The following is a 25235-nucleotide window of genomic DNA, read 5'->3' as shown; positions in this document are numbered from 1 at the left end:
CTCCCTGGCTTCCTCTCCTTCTCTCTCTTTCTCTGTCTCTGCTTCATGCCGATGAGAAATCAGGGCGTGGGCTTCAGGCTGCAAACAAGCAGGGTGAAATCTCCTCCATGCTATCTGCTGGTAAACACAGCACATTCTCTAAGGAAGCCCATCCTCCAGCTTCAAAATGACCACCAACCACATGGAGAGAAATATACTTTCTATATATGTAGCTGCAGCTGAGAAAAAATCTGTACAGCACAGATGTGAAGTTAAAAGAGAAATGTGGTAAAAATAGAGCGAGGCCTCATTACAGGAGAGTGTTGGGTGGTTAGACTGAGGACATGTTACTTGAATACTCGATTCTGATTGGTAGATTAGAGGATTTAGGGACCTGCTCTTTTTTCGATAGTGTAATACTGCTATTACACTATCTCTCTGATTAAGGGACCATGTGCAGTCATATCAATCTGCAGAAAGAAGTCCCGTCATTCAAACGTCAGCTGTGACCCAAACATTAGTATTCCTTCATCCCAAAACAACATGGAATACTTTTTAACTCTTATTTCTATATTTGTAAAGCGCACAAAACTTTGGATTTAAATTATTAATTAATTTAGTAAGTAGATGTGTCATAAGCAGGATAATATCGCTGCATATATCCCTTACACTGTAATTCTTACACACTTATAGTAAATCCTCATCGGGAAATATTTTCTGTTTATATAGAAAAATAGTTCTTCTATTTTATAATGTTCTTCAACTTTTTACACAGGAACAAATATTTATACATATACAAAAAAGAGAGCAGAATAAATAAAGAAACATACATATGTATGAGTTGCTCTATATATCTCGTTTTAAATCAATTCATAATTTTTCAATAGATATTGCATTGCGTTGCATACATAGTCTATGCATACAAATGTATATATAGCAGCTGCCTGTATGTACACATATCTCCAGTATGTGCATGGGGAACATACATGAATGTATTAGCATATATACAGTCATGCATGTGTAAGTGGTTATATGCACATTTGTGCACATATATGCATTACAACTACTCTTAGTCAGATTGTATCTGTTGTGTCTTGCTCCAGTTCCATGCTACAGTGAAACTATTTTAGACCTGAGCATTGTTTATTAAATAGAACATTTTCATTTTCCTCTTTTCTAATCTGCTCTGTTTCACAAAGCAACACTAACACAGATACAAGGGAGCATATTAAATGTTAAAGAGTTGGCTCACTGAAATAATAAAAAGACAACATTTCTCTGTTCTCTCTTGTGGTACCTAGTCATGCAGATAGTTTAGTTTTATGCATAGTTATTATTTTATAACCCTGCTACTTTGGATAATTCAGAGTTCTCCTTGGGAATGACTTTGTTCCAATAGAAACAGAGATATGTGCTGCTGCTTATTCTTTAAATGACGTTCTTTCTATGCTTTGAGCAGAACACAACCATTTTAATTCCCCTTTATTGGATAGAGACAGAAATCTCAGAGATTAAACATTTCAAATAAAACCTAACCTACCAGGTGAAGAAATGTAGTGTAAACAACTTATACATATCATTTGTTTATTGCCTAAAGCCCGGAGTAAGATGAACAAAAACCACAAGGGAAGAAAGAATGAATGAGAGATGGAGCCACAGCCTATGAGGGGCCGTGTAGGCCAACATTCAAACTAACCTCGCACACACACTACTGAAAACATCTGGCCTTGCACAAACACTACTGAAATACTCTCACATTCACAACTGAACACCTCACACACACACAACTGAAAATTAACCTCACACACACACTACTGAAATACTCTCACATTCACTACTGAACAGCTCACACACACACAACTGAAAATTAACCTCACACACACACTACTGAAATACTCTCACATTCACTACTGAACACCTCGCACACACACAATTGCAAATTAAACCTTGCACACTTACTACTGAAAATTAACCTCACACACATGCAACTGAAAATTAACCTCACACACACACACTATTGAAATCCTCTCACATTCACTACTGAGCACCTCACACACACACAACTGAAAATTAAACCTCACACACTTACTACTGAAAATTAACCTCACACACACACAACTGAAAATTAACCTCACACACGCACTATTGAAATACTCTCACATTCACTAGTGAACACCTCACACACAAACAACTGAAAATGAACCTCACACACACACTACTGAAAACATTTTACTGAAAGATTCTCAGTCGGGAATGTGCATGTGTTTCACCTATGTGTGTGAGGGGGATTCTTGCTGTAACGGAAGTCATTGTAATGAAACGGAAGTAACAAAGAACAATGCTGCAGTGATACAGTAGGTGGCGATAATGATCGTCTGGTTGCAAGTCGCCATTAAAGAAGAAGAAGAAGAAGAAGAAGAAGAAGAAGAAGAAGAAGAAGGAAACAGAAGGTTCAATTCAGCATGGATTTATAGAGAAACAGCACCGCAGCCGTAGGCTGGACCCCGGACCGAGCGGTCTACAAACCGAGACGGTCTGGTCTATCGAGGTTTTCTTGTTTACATCACCTGGCGCAGCTCGTGAGGTGGCTTAACAACCCGCTAGCAACATGCACAGCTGCAATAAGCTAACAAGCTAACTAAGCCGAAATTGAGCCAGAACCTTTCCTTTTTTTGTTTTACCATTTAAAGGTCCCATGTCATGGCCATTTCTACTGATCATAATTCCATTGTTGAGGTCTACTAGAATAGATTTACATTGTTCAATGTTCCAAACTCACATTGGTTTCTCATACAGCATCTCTGTATAGTATGTGTATTCACTCTCTGTCCTAAACGGCTTGTTGGAGCTCCTGTAGTAGTGAATGTGAGAGTATTTCAGTAGTGTGTGTGCGAGGCCAGATGTTTTCAGTAGTGTGTGTGCGAGGTGAGTTTGAATTTTGGCCTACACGGCCCTTCATAACAGCCTGAGAATGCCATGCTAGCTATGTGGAGCATGTAGCACACACACACACACACACACACACACACACACACACACACACACACACACACACACACACACACACACACACACACGCGCACAGAGTCACCAAGCAGTAGTGCAGGGGGGTCTTAACAGATTAGTACGGGGGGCATGTCTCCAAGAGAGAAGCGACACGCTCTACCCCCCACTGAATTGGATTCTAACACCACATGGCATGCCGTGTGTGTGTCTGTGGGTGAGTGTGTGTGTGTGTGTTTGCATGCTCAGACTGACTGTCTGGCACAACCCAGATGGACAGACTCACCTCTGATGGTGATGGAAACAGTTTGGATTTATTAGGATGTCATCATGTAATGCATGTTATTGCTGTGATCTACATGACGTATTGGGGACTACTGTTATGTTTCATTGTGTGTGTGTAGTCATATTGTTGCTGTGTGTTGTCTATTGGTTGTGATAGTAAGGTAACACTCCTACAGACCTTCACTCGTCAGGGATAAACTCAGCAAAGACTAAAAAGGTAATTGAAGTTGATGTTCAAAGGTTACATTGTCACACTTCCTGCACCAGATTGTACTGCCATAATGTGAGTTTATACACCTCTCAAGATCATTAAATCCTGCTGGTGTAAGCTCAGGAATGAGTCTAAAACGGAAATGAGTTAGCATTTCCCCTCATCTGGAAGTCCACCTTTTTGACCATGTTTGTGGTTAGACGCCGGAAATAAGGTCTGTGGTTAACATAAGGTGAAGGGATTTTTGCGTTTTGTACTAGAAAATAAAAAACATGTAGTTACCATAAATATAAGTTTGCCACATATGTTATTTTCTTCAATATTCCAAAATCAAATGGTAAAATCCCATTGCTTTTTGTCGAGGGAGCCCTTGGGATGCCAATTTATAGGTTGGCCTACACAAATACATCATCCCTACACCACTCTGATGAAGATCTAGAATGAGTTAAGGGGTTTCAGCTCTAACTGGCTGAGACACACTGCAGGCAGAGCCTTACCAAAGCTATTTAGAAACAAAAATAGAAATGCATTCTTAAACTGTCTGAACAGGGCCTGATAAACTGGGAGACATTTGGACTATTTGTGGTGAGCACAAAGCAGAATGATGCTTTAATGTTAACAGAGAATGTTTCAGATATTGTCTAGCAGGCTGCAGACTGCACACAGGCTGTCAGAGAAACACATGGACAATGAGAAGAACCACACATATTCCTACTTCAATCAGTGTGTGTGTGTGTGTGTGTGTGTGTGATATGTCTACAGATATGAGTGGGAGTGTGCCAGACAGCCGTGTTGACTTCATTAGTCTCCAGTTAATCTCTCAGCATGTGGTGCAGAATTTAGGCTCGCACACTTGACAGTTTATACACACACACACACACACACACACACACACACACACACACACACACACACACACACACACACACACACACACATTCATCATATTTATTCAGACTTGAAATATGTCACATGGCTAGCTTAATCTGTGAAAGTGATGGATTTGAGTCATGCAGACATGCTCCTCTTTACATTACTCTGACAGCTAAATAAAGGGGAAGTACACCCGTTTTCAAAATGAATATGAGGAATATATGTTACTTACATGTTTATTCTTGTTTCTTATTATCCCAGTGTGAACCCTTATGTGTATTGTCCTGTGTTTCACTCTTCTGTTGCTGCTAAACAGAGACTCCAGGGGGACTAATAAAGGTGAATCTTATCTTATGGTGTGAGACAGTCCGTGAATTTAAGTAAACATGAAAAATAACTCATTTCTATGGAAAAGGGGTGACTGACTTGAATATTTAAGTATATAGGGACAAGTTTAAAAACTAAACCAACTACAACATAATAAAGCTCATGGTGTTATTCATTAAGACTCAAAATCCCCCAAATCAAGCAGCTTTAGATCCAATCCATGTGTGAGACTTACTTCAACAGCAAGGGAAGGGAAATGGGCCTAGTTTTCACCCTCTAATATATAAGTGAGGGATCGGGATGAGCATCACGCAAGCGTTCATAATGTTACGTTTTCAAATGCAAAGTGTTCAAATCCGTCAGGCTGTGGGAAAACAGAAATAACTTTTCTTCCTCATTATCACAGCCGTTATAACTCACATGCTGCATGGCATGACTTGTGCTGGATACTTAATCAATATCCCCACCAGATTCTCCAGTGAACTCCTCATTTGTAACAAATATAATATTTAAGGGACTGTTTGATTTGTATTACACCTACACCAATAACATGGCCTATACAGTAGCTGCTGCTTCACACACTGGCTGTGCACACAAGCACAGGGTCAACTCTATAATACTTTCAATTATTATTTTCAAAACCCCACTCACTGGAATATGTATTGTAGCTGTGTGTGTGTGTGTGTGTGTGTGCGTGTGCGTGTGAGTGTGTGAGTGTGTGAGTGTATGTAGATAATAAGAGGGCTCGAGATGGGAATACACAAAATAACCGTTCACCAACATGCCCCTGACTTTTCAAGTCCTCTACGCAAACGCTTTTTCATCACACACATTGATGGTGTACAGCTGTCCCTGTGTGTGTGTGTGTGTGTGTGTGTGTGTGTGTGTGTGTCAGAGAGTGTTAAGCCAGGAGTCTCTGCGACACGTGGCTGCTGACACACCCTTACTAACATCAATGCCTTCGATGACAGCTGTCAGCTGACACTACAGCTTGACCTCCTGACACCCACCCACACACACACACACACACACACACACACACACACACACACACACACACACACACACACACACACACACACACACACACACACACACACACACACACTCAATGATATCTTAAGACCATTTATTAGCTTTTTCATTATCTGTAATATCTGACGACTAAGCATTCTCAATATGCTGATGATGCCACATTTATATTATTGGTTAACAGTACGGTAAATCATGCAAACGGATGTGTAATCCATGTGCATCAAAAACTAATTTAGTCCAGACATCCTCTGGCCTTTAGGGAAATCAGATCCCACTCTCTTTGTGTTGTTTAACCAATAAAGAAATCTACATTAAAGAGGACATGTTATGCTAATTCTCAGCTTCATATCAGTATGTAGTGTCTCTACTTTAAAGAGTCCTCTCCTGCTGATGTTCAGGTGTATATCAGTATGTAGTGTCTCTACTTTAAAGAGTCCTCTCCTGCTGATGTTCAGGTGTATATCAGTATGTAGTGTCTCTACTTTAAAGAGTCCTCTCCTGCTGATGTTCAGGTGTATATCAGTATGTAGTGTCTCTACTTTAAAGAGTCCTCTCCTGCTGATGTTCAGGTGTATATCAGTATGTAGTGTCTCTACTTTAAAGAGTCCTCTCCTGCTGATGTTCAGGTGTATATCAGTATGTAGTGTCTCTACTTTAAAGAGTCCTCTCCTGCTAATTCGCAGCTTCATATCAGTATGTAGTGTCTCTACTTTAAAGAGTCCTCTCCTGCTAATTCTCAGCTTCATATCAGTATGTAGTGTCTCTACTTTAAAGAGTCCTCTCCTGCTGATGTTCAGGTGTATATCAGTATGTAGTGTCTCTACTTTAAAGAGTTCTCTCCTGATGATGTTCAGGTGTATATCAGTATGTAGTGTCTCTACTTTAAAGAGTCCTCTCCTGCTGATGTTCAGGTGTATATCAGTATGTAGTGTCTCTACTTTAAAGAGTCCTCTCCTGATGATGTTCAGGTGTATATCAGTATGTAGTGTCTCTACTTTAAAGAGTCCTCTCCTGCTGATGTTCAGGTGTATATCAGTATGTAGTGTCTCTACTTTAAAGAGTCCTCTCCTGATGATGTTCAGGTGTATATCAGTATGTAGTGTCTCTACTTTAAAGAGTCCTCTCCTGCTGATGTTCAGGTGTATATCAGTATGTAGTGTCTCTACTTTAAAGAGTCCTCTCCTGCTGATGTTCAGGTGTATATCAGTATGTAGTGTCTCTACTTTAAAGAGTCCTCTCCTGCTGATGTTCAGGTGTATATCAGTATGTAGTGTCTCTACTTTAAAGAGTCCTCTCCTGCTGATGTTCAGGTGTATATCAGTATGTAGTGTCTCTACTTTAAAGAGTCCTCTCCTGCTGATGTTCAGGTGTATATCAGTATGTAGTGTCTCTACTTTAAAGAGTCCTCTCCTGCTATTCTGCTCACTTCCAGGTTCATATCAGTATGTAGTGTCTCTACTGGGACATGTCTCCATGCTTTAATGTTCAAAAAGCTCTTTATTTTTCTCATACTGCCTGTGCTGCAGCACCTCTTTTCACCCTCTGTCTGAAACCAGAGCCCAGTCTGCTCTGATTGGTTAGCTGGCCGGCTCTGTTGTGATTGGTCAACCGCTTAGAGATGTCCCGCCCCCTTAGACTTTCACGTATGCCATCCAATTGAAGCGCAAGTGTTAGTGATGTCACTATGGGGGGAACACAGGGATGTTAGCCTTTGCAGACCATTGACATGCACACAAACCTGTAGAACACTACAGGAGAGGAATCAGAATCAGAATACCTGTATTAGTCCCACAGAGGGGACATTTGCATTGTTACAGCAGGAAAGAGCCACAGACAGCTTAATGTTACATATGTTAAAAAAAAGTACTAAGTTATGATATAATACAAATATAATAAAAAAAAGAAAAATAAAGAAAAAATACTTTTCAAATTACAAATCCTGTAAATTCTTAGGATTTAGCAGCCAGGTATAAATTACACAGTTATTAACGGAAAATCCCAACAAAAAGAATACAGGCCTCTTTAACTGTCATAGTCTGTATTATTCCCTGCCATGTTTCCACAGCTTGGAGTCCCCTCACATTCTCCCTGTTAGCACCTCTGTTGGAGTGTGCATGCTGCAGACAGACACGTGTCTCTCATATTTGTGCGTCTGGAAACACAAAGACAAGCTGCCCCGACACACACAAAGGAACATTTGGTGTGTAAAGCCGAGCTGGAGACTTCCACAGCAGCTGAGCCTCTGCAGCTGGAGCTCCTCTGCCCGCTGCTCACTTCCTGCTCCATTCTGCCTCCATGTTTGAAACAAACACTGCTGTTTTCATCACTCTTAAATGACTGCCCATCTGTGTGAGTGTGTGGGTGGAAGAGAGAGAGTGTGCGTAGTTTTCCCTCAGCAGGAACTCCTTATCTCATAATAACTAACTGGCAAGGGGGAAGTGTGTGTCTTTTAACAGTGTGTGTGTGTATGTGTGTGTGTGTGTGTGTGTGTGTGTGTGTGTGTGTGTGTGTGTGTGTGTGTGTGTGTGTGTGTGTGTGTGTGTGTGTGGAGCACTTGGGAATGGGAGGTAAGTGAGCATAAGAGCAAGTCATTACAATGAAGGGCATTGGCAAGGTAAATACATAAAGCATGCAGGCACAGCACTTACGCAACTCTGACTAAAATGTGAGCTCCTTTCTCAGCCCTCACTACGTGTCCTTGACCTTTATGAAAAACGTCCCAGTGAAAAAATATTTAAAGAACAATTCATAAATCATTCATATCGTCCCCCGGTGACACGGAGCAGACCTTTCAAATGTATCCACATTCATAAATATCACAATCAGAATACTTCATTTATCCCGGGGGAAGCTGGGTTTCAAGGCAGTTGCTCCATATTATAGGGAAATAAATAAAAGATGAATTAATACAACTATTTATAAACACAAGGAGTTAAAGTATTAATGTGCAATAAAAAGATTGTACTACAGTATATAAGGTATGTTCCAATACATATAGTGGTATATTAGTGTATTAATAGGACATTAAGACTGAACTGCACAGTTTAAAGGGGTTTGAACTGGATTTTTAAGGCCGATTAATATTTGAGGGTTTGAAAGAAACCCCATAATGACACAAGGAAAGAAGATCATTTGATCCCAATACTTCCTGACTTTCCTACCCTGTGGCTCTCAGTTCCAAAATGTGCAAAAACGGTTAAAGACACTGTCATCATAGTTCAATTATGATGCATACAGGTGGAGCTGATACATTGTTTTCCCTTTTACACGTGCAGTAACTCGGTTCAGAGGGGATTAGCTTGGCACTATAAGAGTTAGACCCGGAACAATATCCAGCCTCTACACAAGTCTCCACCATTGATTGTTGATATTGACAGTGGCTGTTATACTCATTGTATCCTACAATAGGAACATTTTGGGGAAACAAACAGTGTTCTAACTATTTCTATATCCTTAGTGCCTATCTTTAGGGTTGAAACTAATGCTGTGTCTTGATTCAGATATGCTCCTTAGAACATTGTCATGTTGTGTATTGTTAACACTTAAGATGAATTTCGACAACAAGTGATGATCGCCACTGCTAACTTGCTACCTAGCTATGCTTTCGTTGTAGGTAGCAAATCATTACAGACTGCTTAACTAACCCAATACAATGACACTGGCATAGTGGTATGTGTATTACATTTTGAAAAAACTCACGTGGGTAACCTTTATTTATATATTGCTGTGTTTACACGCTACTTCTGTTACCTAGCCTAAAGTTGATTGTTGATTGTGAGAAATGTCCTGCATTCCACATTCCATTTTTTTTTAATGTTATGAGTGCAAAATGTGGGTACTCTAAGTGCATTTGGCTATACTTTGCATTAGGAAATGATCATTTATGCACTCAAAACACCACATGTAAGTACAGGAGTGTGTGAATTGAGACACAGCACAAGAAAACCAAGTGGACTGCTTTGAATTAAAGGGGTTTCCTCAGGGGAGCATGATCTCAGGAGATGCCATATTACCTCATGGAATATCTTTCTGTGGGATGTTTGTTGATAAAGATTGTGTGCATAGAACAATATGGATACAGTCACCAGTGCCAAAGGCATAGTGAGCGGTTAGATTAAGAGCTGCAGGCAACCAGCTCTACTTTCACATCATCATCATCATCATCAGTAAACAACTTTACCATTCCATGCCATGCTATGAAAGAGGATTCATGCTGAGCACGTTACACAATCTGATTGCAGTATGCTCTACGGCAGGGGTCTCCAACCTTTCTTCATCTGAGAGCTACTTTCAAAAAATGAAAGTGGCCAAGAGCTACTTGCATCACATCACTTACATTTATTCACATAGCCCTCATCAGTTGAAAAAAAAGACACTGAATGTCTTGAATGCATCACACACAGGACTTGAGTCTGAAAACAGCAGGAGTATTTACAATAGCATTATAAAAACAAAAATAGTGCATGTGGGTGCACACTTACATTATCTGTCTTACTGTTACATAAATCCCATGAATGTATGAGATTAAGTTAGCTTCATCATATCTCAATCAGTGATTAAGTGAATAATAAAGTTTCTATCGGGTCACTATCAGCCTGTCACTCATTATTTTCAGGGAGGGGGCGGGGTTTGGAGGAACGGAGAGGAGACGGTGATCGCGGAAGCTTTCCTCCTGCCTTCACAAACTTTACACAAGTATTTATCAACTGAAAATAGCAAGAGGACATTCATACTCTGCAATCCAAGACTTGATTAAATCCACCAAAAACCTGACATGACGATAACGAGTGTTTTTCAAAAAACACAAATCCCTCCCTGTGTGTCTCTGACGCGCAGCGACAGGGCCTGATTCAGAGCGGGTCATTCTGCTGTTAGTTCTGGACTGGTGTTGGTGGAGAAAGCAGACTGCTCCGTGTGTGTTGTCGCTGTGCTGCTGTCACGTCTGTTCCTTGATCTCTGCGTCACCGACCATTTGATATTCGTGTGACAGAAAAAATTCTAAAATAAAAAAACGTTATTGTCCAGCCGCGGCCGAAAAATCAATAAGCAACCTTACTACGCTATAATCAATAATCGAGCGGCGAGCTACTGAAAAGCTGCCCGCGAGCTACCGGTAGCTCGCGATCGACGTGTTGGAGAGCCCTGCTCTACGGAAATAAGGCTCTATATACCAGCCTCTCATCCCACATTCATATATAGCTTTTCCAACGTTATCTAAAACACCTCATATAAGTGTTACTGTCCCATGGTGCAGCTGTGGGATCTGTTTGTTTGTTTCATTCCAGTTTGTGCATATGCATTTATTATGAAGCAGACAGAGGAACACATTAGGAGAAAGAGGAGCAGCTGGAATCAACCATTACCAATCACACACACACACACACACACACACACACACACACACACACACACACACACACACACACACACACACACACACACACACACACACACACACACACCTGGTGCAGTAAAGTGCTTACTCATCCAACCACAAGATCAGAGCTGAATTATTAACAATCTTATTATTTCACTGTTTCTTCTGAAAGCACACACACACATGCACACACACGCACACACACACACACGTGCACACACAAGCACACACACACACACACACATGCACACACACACGCAAGCGCACGCACGCACACACACGCACACGCACACACACACATTTTCCAGTCGCTCAGCTTTTAGTATTCTCTTCTGTCTTCCCCTTCTTATCAAGGTGAATTGTTCTGCAGGGTGCTGTGATGTGGAGTTTTAAATTCATTAAGGTAAGCGTTGCTATGGCGTTCTGGCATAAGGACATTTCATCTTGTTGTTTTCCATGGTTTGTTAGGAATGATAATGAAGTTATAGTAATCTCACCTTATGTGTTCAAGTTCAGTAATGCCAACTGCATGGATTAATACAAATGTGTGTGTGTGTGTGTGTGTGTGTGTGTGTGTGTGTGTGTGTGTGTGTGTGTGTGTTTGTGTGTGTATATAGATTGTATATATCGAGTCCAAGCTATCAGCTCTACCAAATTGAGCTCGTATGTGTCTAGCTGACAATCATTTAACGTTTTTTTTTGGTAATAAACATTGAAATAGCATCGTCTCTGATTGTTGGAATGCAATTGCATTAATAGAACATTTGTTTATTCTTTTAAATGAGGAACATTAAACATATGCAATAGCTGTGTGCATTACCTGATTCAGCCACATTATCATAAGGACATTATGTGTTTGAGAGCAAATAGGATTTTAAGAATAGCAGCAATTGAAAGTCTTGTGACCCTATACCAGTGCATTGTGGGACATAACAGGTAAAGCATTAAGACTTAAAGATCTGCAGATGAAGCTGATCATAAAAAAAAAAAATTCAGCCTGTGAGACAACTGAAACTCAGTCTTGTTTCTTCATCATTATCTAACCTCTCAACTCCTTCAACGCTCTGATAACACTTCCCCCGTAACACCAGGCGCCAAATACTATATACATTTCCTAAAAGTTCTGTCATGTCTGTATAAAGATGTCAGAAAGCCATTACTTACTATAATATGTGTTCCTAAAAGGTCTGTTCTGTACTTCCTGTCAGCAGGTTAACCATCTTTCTACTTCTCTGTATCATGAAGCCTTCTCTCTGCATTACTCGTACTGAACCTCACTAAGAGGACACAGTGTAACAAGTACAGGACACACCTTTTTATCTTATTACAATCTCAGCATATTCTTTTTTTGAAATGTCTCTATAGTGCCTTCAAATCAATGCAGCATTGCATCACAACACTGGAAGAGTAGAACACACCTAATTGGATTTGAGTGTTTTTATAATCTTAAATGAATATCATTTGAAATTTTTGCTATATTTCTTTAACTGGAAATTGTCCTCACTGAGACCCAGAATAATAATTATAAAAGTTGATTTAGGGTTTACTGCACTAACCACACCTGTACATAGACTTTGATTCACTACACCAATGCAGATTGTCAATAACCGGTAAATGTTTGGAAACTGACACAAGAGCAACCTTGGGATGTTGGTATGACAAGAAATAGAAGCATGAACCAGAAAACAGTGACAATAACAGGATGTGTGTGTGTGTGTGTGTGTGTGTGTGTGTGTGTGTGTGTGTGTGTGTGTGTGTGTGTGTGTGTGTGTGTGATACAAAAACATCCACAGCTCAGCCAGGAACAATTGCACTGGATGTTCTATCCTCGTCTGTTGCTTTTCTATTTTCAGCTAAATATTGCCTCTCCTTCATTCCTTTCCTTCTCCCTTCCTTACCTTGCCCAGTGGCTTGGTGCTGCTCTCCCAGTTCCTCTTCTCCATGGAGGGGGGCACCTGGTACACATCCTGCCCAGCTCCTGTCCCCCCAGTGTGGCCTGGCCCGGGGCCCAAAGAGGGGGGCACCTGGTAGATGTCCTGCCCAGGGCTGTGGTACTGTCTCTGGGCAAGAGAGGTTTTGCTGGGGGGTCCTGGAGGGAGTCCGCTCGGGCCAGAGGGGATCTGGTACACACTTTGAGGACTCAGTTTGGGGCCGTGGGAGGGGGGCATCATGTACACAGAGTCAAGGTTGGGCTGTGCGGGGCTGGAGTATGCCGGATGCATAGATGTGTACTGAGTGGAGGGGAGGGGCTTAATGGGATACCCAGAGGAGCACGTAGCAGACGACGTAGCAGGTGATGGTTTGGCGTAGGCGCTCAGAGGGGGGAGGGGTCTCTGGATGGAAGAGGGACAGGAGGCCGGCTCCGGCGTGGAAGGCATGGCCTGTTGCTGCTTGCTGTCGTACATGCCGACCAGAAGCTTGAGACGGTTGCCGGGGACGATGCCTTGGCGACCGTGGAGGGAGCAGAGCCACCAGCCGTCCAGACCCTGCGTGTCCCGCTCCAGCACCGTCATGATGTCCCCCTTACGGAAGGACAGCTCGTCCGGGGACTCCGCCACATTGTCGTACAGCGCCTTGGCCAACACGTTCTGTGGGAGAAGGAAATATTTAGAAATATAATCAATACTCAGGAGCGTTCATGTTTACCTTGTGCTGTTTTTGTTTTTCAACAAATCAACAATTTAAACGAGGCGGTATTATGCCTTTTGAGGTTCCCTTTCCTGTAGTGTGTTCTCTAGGTTTTTGTGCATGTAAATGGTCTGCAAAGGCTAAAATCCCTGTGTTCCTCCAGAGGGAGTTTCTCTCCCACACACTCCCCCCATTGCCTGAAATACCTCCATTAGACTCCTTTGTTTACTTCTGTAACATAATGACATCACTATGTAACACTCGCGCTTCAATTGGCTAGAGCTCCAACATATTGTATGTGATAGGCTAAGGGGCGGGACATCTCTGAGCGGTTGACCAATCACAACAGAGCCGGCCAGCTAACCAATCAGAGCAGACTGGGCTCTGGTTTCAGACAGAGGGTGAAAAGAGGTGCTGCAGCGCAGTATGAGAAACATTGAAGCATGGAGACATGTCACAGTAGAGACACTCATAGACATATCAACCTGAGAATGAGCTCCTTGTTAAGGTAGAACAAAGTCAGGTTTAAGGCCCGACATAATAATAGAATACCAGAAAATGTAAATAAAAGTAAAAATGTCATGTATAACCCTTTGTAATCATTTTAAGATGAACCAAAAAGCAATGAAAATCTGTTTTTTATTCTAGAAAAATACAGTTGTGTAATCTGCTAGTTAAGGTTAATAAAGCAGTGTAACAGGAAAACAAGTCGTCCACAAGGCCAGTATGTTAGATGTTGTTACTGTGTGGAACAAGAAGAACTGCTGACAAGACAAAACAGCTTAGTGTGCTGTACAGCTGTCTGTTCACATTTCCAGTGTGTACTCAGATTGTTGGAGTGACGTGAAAGTCTTTATCTCTTGTGTTTAGCATTTGTTAGTACATGTGCTGGTCGATCCTGTCCACGCAGTCAGAACTTGAAACCAAAACATATATTTTCATGTGTGAACATAACAGACAGTTAGAGCAAGATTTTTTGGATAAATGTAAAATGTCTCCATTTTCCAATGTAAAATACCCTGCTACTTCCTCCTCCCTTAACATATTTTGAATGCCTCATCATTATCAACTATTTGTATGGGTCCATGATATTGATCGACAGCACACATTCAGTATTCATACTTTTTAGAGATACTTCTAATGAGTCCGGAGTTTGGAATGGGAAGCCAGCAGCTTTGATAAATGTCCCTGTGGTGAGCCATGGGAGTGTGTGTCCTCACGGGAGATAAACTGAACAATCCCAGCCACAGCTGTGCATATAATGAGACTGGCAGCTCCAGCCATACTCCAATTCATTTTCATAAATGACATGCTGTGTTAGCATGCGGCCAAAGAGAGGGCAAAGTACAAGGACACTGAACCACTATAACTGTTTGATCAAGATAATAAACCAACATAAAAGCATAAAAAGTCAATATGACTAATATGAGTGCATTTTTTATTCAAAAGCCATCTGATCTGTAGCGTCCCAACATTTAGTGAAGAAAGCGGATCATATTGCATTGCAAAAATAATCATCATTCATTCACAGTAACAACAAACACATACAGTACACAAATTAAAAGGTCAAAGAGATTCACATTCCGCATGCTAATCTCAATGCTAATATTTCAGGCGCTAAGTAGATAATGATATCAGTAGCTGTATTGTGGCTTTCTTGGGCTATGATTTTAAAGATAAGCCTAAACCTGATCTCCCTTTTTCTTACAGTTCCTTTCTGCGTCTTTCATTTGAATTCAACATGCATCGTCAGGTGCTTTCTGCAAGGATACAGCTTTTCATTTTAAAAACAAGACTCATGCTTATCTTCCTGTTAGGATTCAATTAATGAATTGGGCTTTTGTTTTGAAAAACATGCATTATCCTTAGCTTTCTGTGAGAATATAGTAACTCTTTGGGCTTTTATTTTGAAAAACAAGCCTAAACTTTATATTTCTGATAAGATACTATACTATTATATTTAAAGGGCTTTTAATTTGAAAAAAATAGGCCTTGTCAGAGCTTCCTGTAAGAAAACAGTAACTCTTTGGGCTTTTATTTAGAAATCATGCCTCATCCTAATCTTACTGTTAAGATACAGGTTGGGCTTTTATTTTTGAAATAAAACCTGCTGAGCTTACAGTAAATCTGAGATACAGTAACTGCTTTTAATTTGAAAAACATGCCTCGCCAGTCTCACAGAATTATGGAGCATAAACTACAGTAAAACACACACACACACACACACACACACACACACACACACACACACACACACATACCATGTATACATCATTTCAGGGGACATTACATTGACTTACATGCATTTCCTGGAGACTTATCCTAACCTTAACCATAACCAACACATGCCTAACCCTAACCCTAACCCTAAACCTAACCAAGTCTTCACCCTAAAATGAATGATTCCCCTTATGGGGACCTCCATTTTGTCCCTATAAGGGAGGCGAGTCAAACAGATTTAGGTCCCCACAAGTATAGTAATGCTAGGCCACACACACACACACACACACACACACACACACACACACACACACACACACACACACACACACACACACACACACACACACACACACACACAGAACTGGCCATCTAAATGAGGCCATGTAATTGGCTTCAAGATTTATAGTGAGCCTCTCTTCGGCTGCACTGAGGGCCTGTTCATGACCTCACAGGGGGCTGGGAGCGAGACAGAAAGAGACACTCCACTCTAATTTACTCACCTCATCAACTTCATTCACCAGTTGTGTTAACAGGCGAGGAGAATTCCCTCTTTAAAGGAAACAACTAAATGCCAGACACTCTAAAATGATGTGGTACTCAGTTCATTTGTCATCAAAACTCTTTCCTAGAGACTCATCTTTTCTCTGTCTTTCTTGTCATATACTTTACTGACCTTTAGTCTAAATGCATTGCCTCTTGTTCCATCACATGTATATCTGAGCTTCACTGTGGACTATGATGTTATGACAAAGTTTAACTTAACGATAGAAGGCTGTTTCATATGCTAAAGTTTTCTCTGAGCACACCTTAAATCTCAGTGTAACATACCAGCAGGACTTTGTGACATCACAACTAGTTTGGAGCCAATTGTGGTCCAGAATGTAACTTCAATGACGACACTTCAAACCTCCACAGCAGATACACTGAGACTTCCAGCTAATTGACTTTTGAGATTAACAATATTTGCATTCTCATGTCATTTGGAAATTCTCTGTGCATAACTGAAATACAGATACATCTCTTATCTCTTATTAATGTCTGTGTTATCACTGTGAGGTAGCACACTCCATGCAACAATGAAGTGTCCTCCTGTCTGTTGTAAGGTTGATCTGAGATGTGTTTGGGCTGCATTAGTGCATGTTGGATGTGAGATGAACTGTTGTGCTGAGCTGCATGGAGAGAGAACTGTTTGAAGAGTTCTCTCTAATAAGATACAAAAGAAGCAGGAGTGTTGCAGTTGAATAACCTTGAACTCCCAATCACTGGCTGTGCATAGAGGATGTTATGCTTGTCGGAAAACAGAACATCCTTTGCTTTGTTTGAGAGAACATATACTGTTGTACAACAAAGTGCTTTATGATATTGTAGCAGGTGTTTGTTCTCAAACCAAATAAAACCCAAATTACATTTCTGTCGAGGCACCAGGTGGCAAAATCCTACGAAGGGATAAAGCCCATGATCCAGGCATTTGTGTGGCTTCTGCCTCCTACCTTGCCCTAGAAAAAAAAACAATTAAAAAAAACGACCAATAAAAAGCGTAAACCCAGTGCCTGAGGCTGCCTTCAAGACAACATCAGAAACAGCTACTCAAATCGATTAGATAATGATGAGATAACTCTATACAACAGAAAGTTAATGTTTAGCCAAGAAATATAACAAATAAATAGCTCCAACAGATATGATAGAGCTCAGAGGGGACAAGAAAGACAAGCTAACAGCATTAGAGTCATGTTAGATCAGACCTGCACGGAAACAGAACAGGTGGCTGTGGCTAAAGGTAACACACACACACACACACACACACACACACACACACACACACACACACACACACACACACACACACACACACACACACACACACACACACACACACACACACACACTTTAAACCAGTGTCAGAGAGGGCAAGCTCTTTATTTACTCTTTCATTTGACTGTTACTGGTAAACAGTGGTTACCCATCATTTGCTCTTGAACAAGAGCATGAAACATAACCTAATCTTAATGGTGCGTTTCTTAGTTTGATATATTTTTAGAAATATTCATCTTGAAAATGCAATTTCCTATTGTCAGAAAGACGGCCTTATCTCTTCCTCTGTTATTCTCCCTCTGGGTCTCTCCAGATGCTGTATGTGGGTACTGTGTGTGCACACACACTCCACACACACTGCCAACCAGCTGGCTCTCTGTGTGAGAGCCTGTTCAACGCTACAGAAAAATATACACAGTTACTGAGACCACACTGGGGTCACACACACAAACACACACTCCCAGAGGATTACACCAACACATGAGGCCTGTCTTATAAATATGAAACAGCTTTTGGACACCTGACCAGGAATAACTTACACACACACACACCCACACACAGACACAAACACACACACACACACACACATACACAGAGAAATCCCCTATCTAAGTCCAGTCCAGTGTCCAGAGAAACAGGAAGTGCAGAGGATGATTCACACATGAGTCAATGGCTGGACCCTGAGGTCCTACAGTCACCCTGAATAGCTTCTCATGCTCTCTCTATTTCCGTCTCTTTGTCATTCCCAGTCGAGTTCGTCCAATCACAGATCAGCACAACTTTTAGAATGAAGTTAGTGTCTCCCCAAATAAAGCTGCCATAGAAAGGGTAGAGATTGAATCCTGTTGATTACATATGTTTAAAAAGTGAACAGTATGCGTAATCTACATAGTATTAACTGGTTAAACAATTGGTTTGTATTGTACCCTGTTTCTACATATGAGATGAAAATATGTAATTAATTATTACAAAGGCTAAAACTATCCAATGAAAAGTTGGTGATTTTAAGACATTGTTATTAATATTCCAATCCAACTTCCCATTATTGAAAATGGCATCCTATTTCAATGGGAAAACAAGGATTTTTTAAACTGAGAACTTTATTATAACATTTCTGGTTGGATAACGTATTCTTCCAAAGATATATATAAATAAATAAATAAAATAGTTTTCATAGTTCATAGGATCTCCACATATTAACACAACTTTTATTGAAGTAAAAAGCTACTGTTAGGCTATAAACGAATTACAAAACGGTAGCATAACATGACATGGTTTGATGACGTTTAGTAGTCTCAATTAGTCACTAGTTAGCAACTGCTGTTATGATGACACATGGAACATAAAACTGAACTTATGATGAAGATATGTAAATAGAAAACATATATTTTGTAGAAAACTGTATTGGCACCAATATTGAACATTGAAACAACTTCCAGGAACAAAATGTCTGCTCCTGCCTCTTCTGCAGTTGCCCTGCAGCAGTGGTCAGAGGTGACTGTAGGAATTATGTTTTGAGTAAAGGTAGAGAGGCGGGAGGAAACAGAGAGCTCAGCTGTGCACTACATGTCTACACTTGCTACATATTTCTAGGTTTACTGACAAAGTTCCACACCTGACTGAACTTCACGAGCTTCATGGAAACATTATAGTCTTCTGGCAAAAAACAAGACATTTCCTAAAGCAGTAGAACAACTGCTACATCAACAGGTTCTCCATGAAACATGGCGGCTGGGGCTCAGGATAAATGGGCGTCTTCCAATCTGAGGTTCAGTGGTTTGATCTCCAGCCCCTGTAGTCAACATGCCAAAGTGTCTTTGGGCAATATACTGAAACCCAAAGACTGGTCCTGTACGCCATGTCTACGGTATTGAAGTGTATGGAAGTCACTTTGGATAAAAGCGTTAGCTAAAGTTGCACGACGAGACGGCGTACAGAGAGGAGGTCGAAACCCTGACATCTTGGGGCCAGGATAACAACCTCCATCTCAACGTCAGCAAAACAAAGGAGCTGATTGTGGATTACAGGAAGCAGCAGAGAGAGGGACACGCCCCCATCGCCATCAATGGGACTACGGTGGAGAGAGTCAGCAGCTTCAGGTTCCTCGGTGTCCACATCACTGAGGACCTGACATGGACTCTTCACACCACCACCATCACCAAGAAAGCTCTTCTTCCTCCGCAGGCTGAGGAGGTTCGACATGGACTCCAGGATACTCTGCAACTTCTACAGGTGCACCATAGAGAGCATCCTGACCTTCTACAGGTGCACCATAGAGAGGATCCTGACCGTCTACAGGTGCACCATAGAGAGCATCCTGACCTTCTACAGGTGCACCATAGAGAGGATCCTGACCTTCTACAGGTGCACCATAGAGAGCATCCTGACCTTCTACAGGTGCACCATAGAGAGCATCCTGACCTTCTACAGGTGCACCATAGAGAGCATCCTGACCTTCTACAGGTGCACCATAGAGAGGATCCTGACCTTCTACAGGTGCACCATAGAGAGCATCCTGACCTTCTACAGGTGCACCATAGAGAGCATCCTGACCTTCTACAGGTGCACCATAGAGAGCATCCTGACCTTCTACAGGTGATAGAGAGCACCCTGACCTTCTACAGGTGCACCATAGAGAGCATCCTGACCTTCTACAGGTGCACCATAGAGAGGATCCTGACCTTCTACAGGTGCACCATAGAGAGGATCCTGACCTTCTACAGGTGCACCATAGAGAGCATCCTGACCTTCTACAGGTGCACCATAGAGAGCATCCTGACCTTCTACAGGTGCACCATAGAGAGCATCCTGACCTTCTACAGGTGCACCATAGAGAGCATCCTGACCTTCTACAGGTGCACCATAGAGAGGATCCTGACCTTCTACAGGTGCACCATAGAGAGGATCCTGACCTTCTACAGGTGCACCATAGAGAGGATCCTGACCTTCTACAGGTGCACCATAGAGAGCATCCTGACCTTCTACAGGTGCACCATAGAGAGCATCCTGACCTTCTACAGGTGCACCATAGAGAGCATCCTGATCTTCTACAGGTGCACCATAGAGAGCATCCTGACCTTCTACAGGTGATAGAGAGCACCCTGACCTTCTACAGGTGCACCATAGAGAGCATCCTGACCTTCTACAGGTGCACCATAGAGAGGATCCTGACCTTCTACAGGTGCACCATAGAGAGGATCCTGACCTTCTACAGGTGCACCATAGAGAGCATCCTGACCTTCTACAGGTGCACCATAGAGAGCATCCTGACCTTCTACAGGTGCACCATAGAGAGCACCCTGACCTTCTACAGGTGCACCATAGAGAGGATCCTGACCTTCTACAGGTGCACCATAGAGAGCATCCTGACCTTCTACAGGTGCACCATAGAGAGGATCCTGACCTTCTACAGGTGCACCATAGAGAGGATCCTGACCTTCTACAGGTGCACCATAGAGAGGATCCTGACCTTCTACAGGTGCACCATAGAGAGGATCCTGACCTTCTACAGGTGCACCATAGAGAGTATCCTGACCTTCGTGTTATTGTGTTGCACTGTTGGAGGAGCCTGTGACCTAAGATTTTCATCGTCATAACTACACTGTAGCTATGTACGCATGACCAATAAAAGCTTTGAACCTTGAACATGTAATGTTTTTATTGTAAAAGTAGTTTCATGATCCAAGACTTATTCACTTTCTATCATACTGTACAGTGGTGAGCTGAGTACTGTTTGAGGTACAGAATTACAATGACAAGAATAGATTTCTGTTAGACTCTGAACCCTAACCCTTTCTGTCCTGCTTTACATTTATACTTGGCTCTGGAGACAAGTGCTTGACACACCCATGGACCCGTGATGAGGTTTCTACTGCATTATAAGGTACTGCTTTCTGGCAGTAAACATTAATCAAGCTTTGAAAAGCCCAATCAGCTTAGCAATGGCCGCCAAGCATCCTTGTCTGCTATTCAACAAGAGAAAGCCTTCAAGTAGACACTTGTAGGAGCACTCTGCAGCGACGGCTGGCAGTGTGGAGAAATGAGAGCACAGTGGGAGCTAATCACATTAGCCAGACCTCTGGGGATAAATCCCAGCAGAATAAGGCCCCACAACGACCGTCACCGAGACAACCGGCTGCGGCAGAGCGACGCCAGAACTTCAATGGCGTCGTGTCGTCAGGGAGACGATGGAGGATGAAACAGGACGGACAAAGAGAGGCTTTAAAGGGCGGACACTCCTCCTCTCAGGACTTTACTAAGAGAACTAAACATCTGATGGGAACGCTTAATATATGACGTCTGTTTAGCTTTGTTGCAAATATAATATATGTTTCAATAAAAAACATGTAACTTTAGAAGAAAGTCCATACTTTGATCAACTGATTAGGTCCTCACGATTTTGGAAAAACAACCATTCATTTGTTTGACATTGCATCTGCGATATATTACGTGGAATGATAGGTTTTTCAAAAACCATTCACATCTTTGTGATTTGTTAAGAAGATTTTTACAAACAAGATTTTTAAAGTCTGTAAAATAGTTTTGAGGCTGGGCCTTCTCCGCATCACCACAATATTAAAATAGAATGATATTTTCACATATTTAGCTTTTCCCAAATATAGCGCCTCCTCCGTATTGCTATTTTAATACATTTAATTTTTTATTTTGCAGCCCTACAACTGATTTAGTTTTGGACATTTGATGCAAGTAATGCAGCAGTTATGGTTGCAGCAGGAAACATGAACTGTATCTCCAGGAGTAACGTTACCAAGATCTCTGATAATCCCTCAATTATTGTTGAACTAAATGTAGCAAGCACATACATTTTCCACCTTAGTTTTTACTATTACAACAGCTATTATTTCATAAGTTTAGCTTATATTATAACATGGCTTTCTGAACAATTAGGATGACTTTGACAAAGAAATTCAGCAGTTATCGTGTTGACTTGAATAAGTTACTTAATTCATACAAAGTTAATCAAACACACAAAAGTAATGCTGGAACCATGTATCACTTTTCATATTTACTATGTTGCTGTGTGGAAGATCATTGACATCATCTTTCACTCAGACAACACATCTGAAGATGTCCTTGGGTTGTAAGAAATAGCTTTCATTCATAGACTAAACAATGAATGAATGAGGGAAGTAATCGCAGTGAAATCACTTTAAATAAGGCCCTTTGAATTGTTGGCTGTTATTGAACTGAATGATATGCATATGCCATCTTTAGACTGATACTTTGCATGGCCTTTTACCATCAATACTACACAAATAAGGTTTCTTGACATTTTAGTTTGTCAATTATTATCATTTTTTTATATCTAGCAAGTGCAACTGCTACAAAGAAGAGACAAGAAAAGGGAAGGAACAGCGAGAGATGTCCACTGAGGAGAAAGTAATGTGAACAGCTGGTGCAGCGGGCTCAGTATAGACAGGTCGCTCATCTGTGAGAGTGAGAGTGTGTGTGTGTGTGTGTGTGTGTGTGTGTGTGTGTGTGTGTGTGTGTGTGTGTGCGGCTTAATGTCCTTTTGTCTCTTGCCTCCTATTTGACCCCTGGGGACAAATAATAGCCTGCCACAAGAGGTTTTATGTGTTTTACTTTGTGTGTGTTTGTCTGCCAGTGTGTGTGTGCCTTTTCACCACAATGCACAAAGAAAAAGTGTAAAAGGCCCTTCATGGCACTCCCCCTGTCTGTCTCTCTTTCCTTAACGTCTCCCCCCTGCCATCTCTGCAGCAAAGACCATTTATTTCTGCTCTTTCTGTTTCTTCTCTCTTATTGTTTTTATCTGCTCTGTCCATCATCTCCAGCTCTCCAGCAGTAAGTCTAACAGCTCCCTGCAGCCTGAATCTGGCTGAGCTGGAGCTGGGCACAGCAAAGCGGGACAGAGTGGGAGAAGTGAGAGACGACAGATTCTCAAAGGGGAACGTTTTTTTTAAAACGCTTTTGCATCACAGCCAACACATTGAGAGAACTTGGAATGAATCAAACAGCCAACAAATGATAATGATTGTACAGATTCATAAAACACCTCTATGTTGGTTACTCTGCTCCACCTCTGTGAAATGTTAGCCATTGGAAGTTAGCAATGCAAGGGCTCCCTCGACCAAAACGTAATGGGATTTTTCCATTGGACTTCATCATTTTGCGGAAAGAATAGGTCTTCGACAAACATCACGGGAAATAAAAAGCCAACTTTACTTTAGGCTACAAACAAGCTAAACCATGGGCGAATGTCTTCACGTCAACACGGCTAAGCTAAAGGCGGCTAATGTTCGCCCTGTTTAGTAGTCTCACTTAGCCACTTGTTAGCCACCGCTGTTTGATAGCTACGTAAAAGCTTCAGACGTTCACCTGCTGGGTATTTACTGACGTGTTTTATGTAGTAGGACAAAACATCAAAATCTCTTCAGCTTGTGTTAACCACAGACCTTATTTCAGGCATCTACACATAAACTTCTCAAAAAAAACGTTGACTTTGAGAACAGGGAAACCAGTGGTGGTAATGCTGCGTTCACACCGGACGCAATGCGATGTTTGGGGGCGGCGCGATTACATGTAAAGTCAATGCAGAGACGCGGACAGACGCGAATTCGCTCCGACGGCGCGCATGAAGCGGTGGATGCGGCGCGAATCACGCGATTGAGGCGATTGAACGGTGCCGCGTTAAACGCGAGAGTTCAATTTTTTCAACTCGAGCGTCAAATTCACGTGACGCGTTCTCGCGGAAGCTAATCAGCGGTGAGGATCTCAGCCGCCGTCACTGACGTTCAACCACACAACATCAGCCGTTAGCTGTTAGCAGTTAGCACACAGAGCTCACAGCTCCTCATATCTGTTCAGAAACTGGACAAAAGTTAAACAAGTACAAACCACAGACTGTCTGTGTCATGGCGAATACAGTCGCTGGTTTATTTATGTCTGTAGGCCGTTGTTATGAGTGTGGAATGAGCATATACAACGTTAGCTTAGCCTGGTCGACCCGATCTTCATTCAGAAAACAAGCATTTTAAAAGGTGTTTTGCCTGCCGTCTTGTCTGCAGACTTGTCAAAGCATTAATTCATGGTTGTTACTAACCGGTATCAGTATGTTGTTACTTCGGCATCATTTAGAAACGTGTATTACAATTTAATCACGGTAAAATATGTTCATTTGTTGTAGTTGTAGCTCCCGAGCCAGCGCGTCTTGTTTGAATGATGCGAGTAAACACAGCTGGCAGCCGCGGTGAAACTCCAGCGTTTAGAGCGATGCGATAGGAGCGATTAGAGCGAAGCGAATAGTCGCATCACGTCCGGTGTGAACGCAGCATAAAATGCTTACTCATTTCCGGGTTTTAGGACTCTTTCCTGCACCACTCTTTTCAGTAAACATATTCATACAGTGCACATGTAGTCAGGAGTGGCTCCTCTATAGTAACAAGGGACAACGACAAGACAAACACACACACAACACATTCTGCCTCACCACACAGATAGAAA

At 41.8% G+C, this 25235-nt stretch overlaps 1 protein-coding gene across 1 annotated transcript in view; it reads right to left on the bottom strand.

Annotated features, from left to right (window-relative positions):
* The window catches only part of bcar1 (BCAR1 scaffold protein, Cas family member), a 54487-nt gene that overhangs the window by 12067 nt on the left and 17185 nt on the right, over positions 1–25235 (bottom strand). Inside the window, 1 exon segment of the mRNA XM_034141725.1 lies at positions 12989–13678. Coding sequence (XP_033997616.1) covers positions 12989–13678 — 690 coding nt within the window.

The sequence above is a fragment of the Trematomus bernacchii genome, unplaced genomic scaffold (assembly GCF_902827165.1).
Source record: "Trematomus bernacchii unplaced genomic scaffold, fTreBer1.1, whole genome shotgun sequence".
Classification (NCBI taxonomy): domain Eukaryota; kingdom Metazoa; phylum Chordata; class Actinopteri; order Perciformes; family Nototheniidae; genus Trematomus; species Trematomus bernacchii.
Note: the sequence above shows the minus strand (reverse complement) of the source record. Positions and strands in the feature narration are given on the sequence as shown.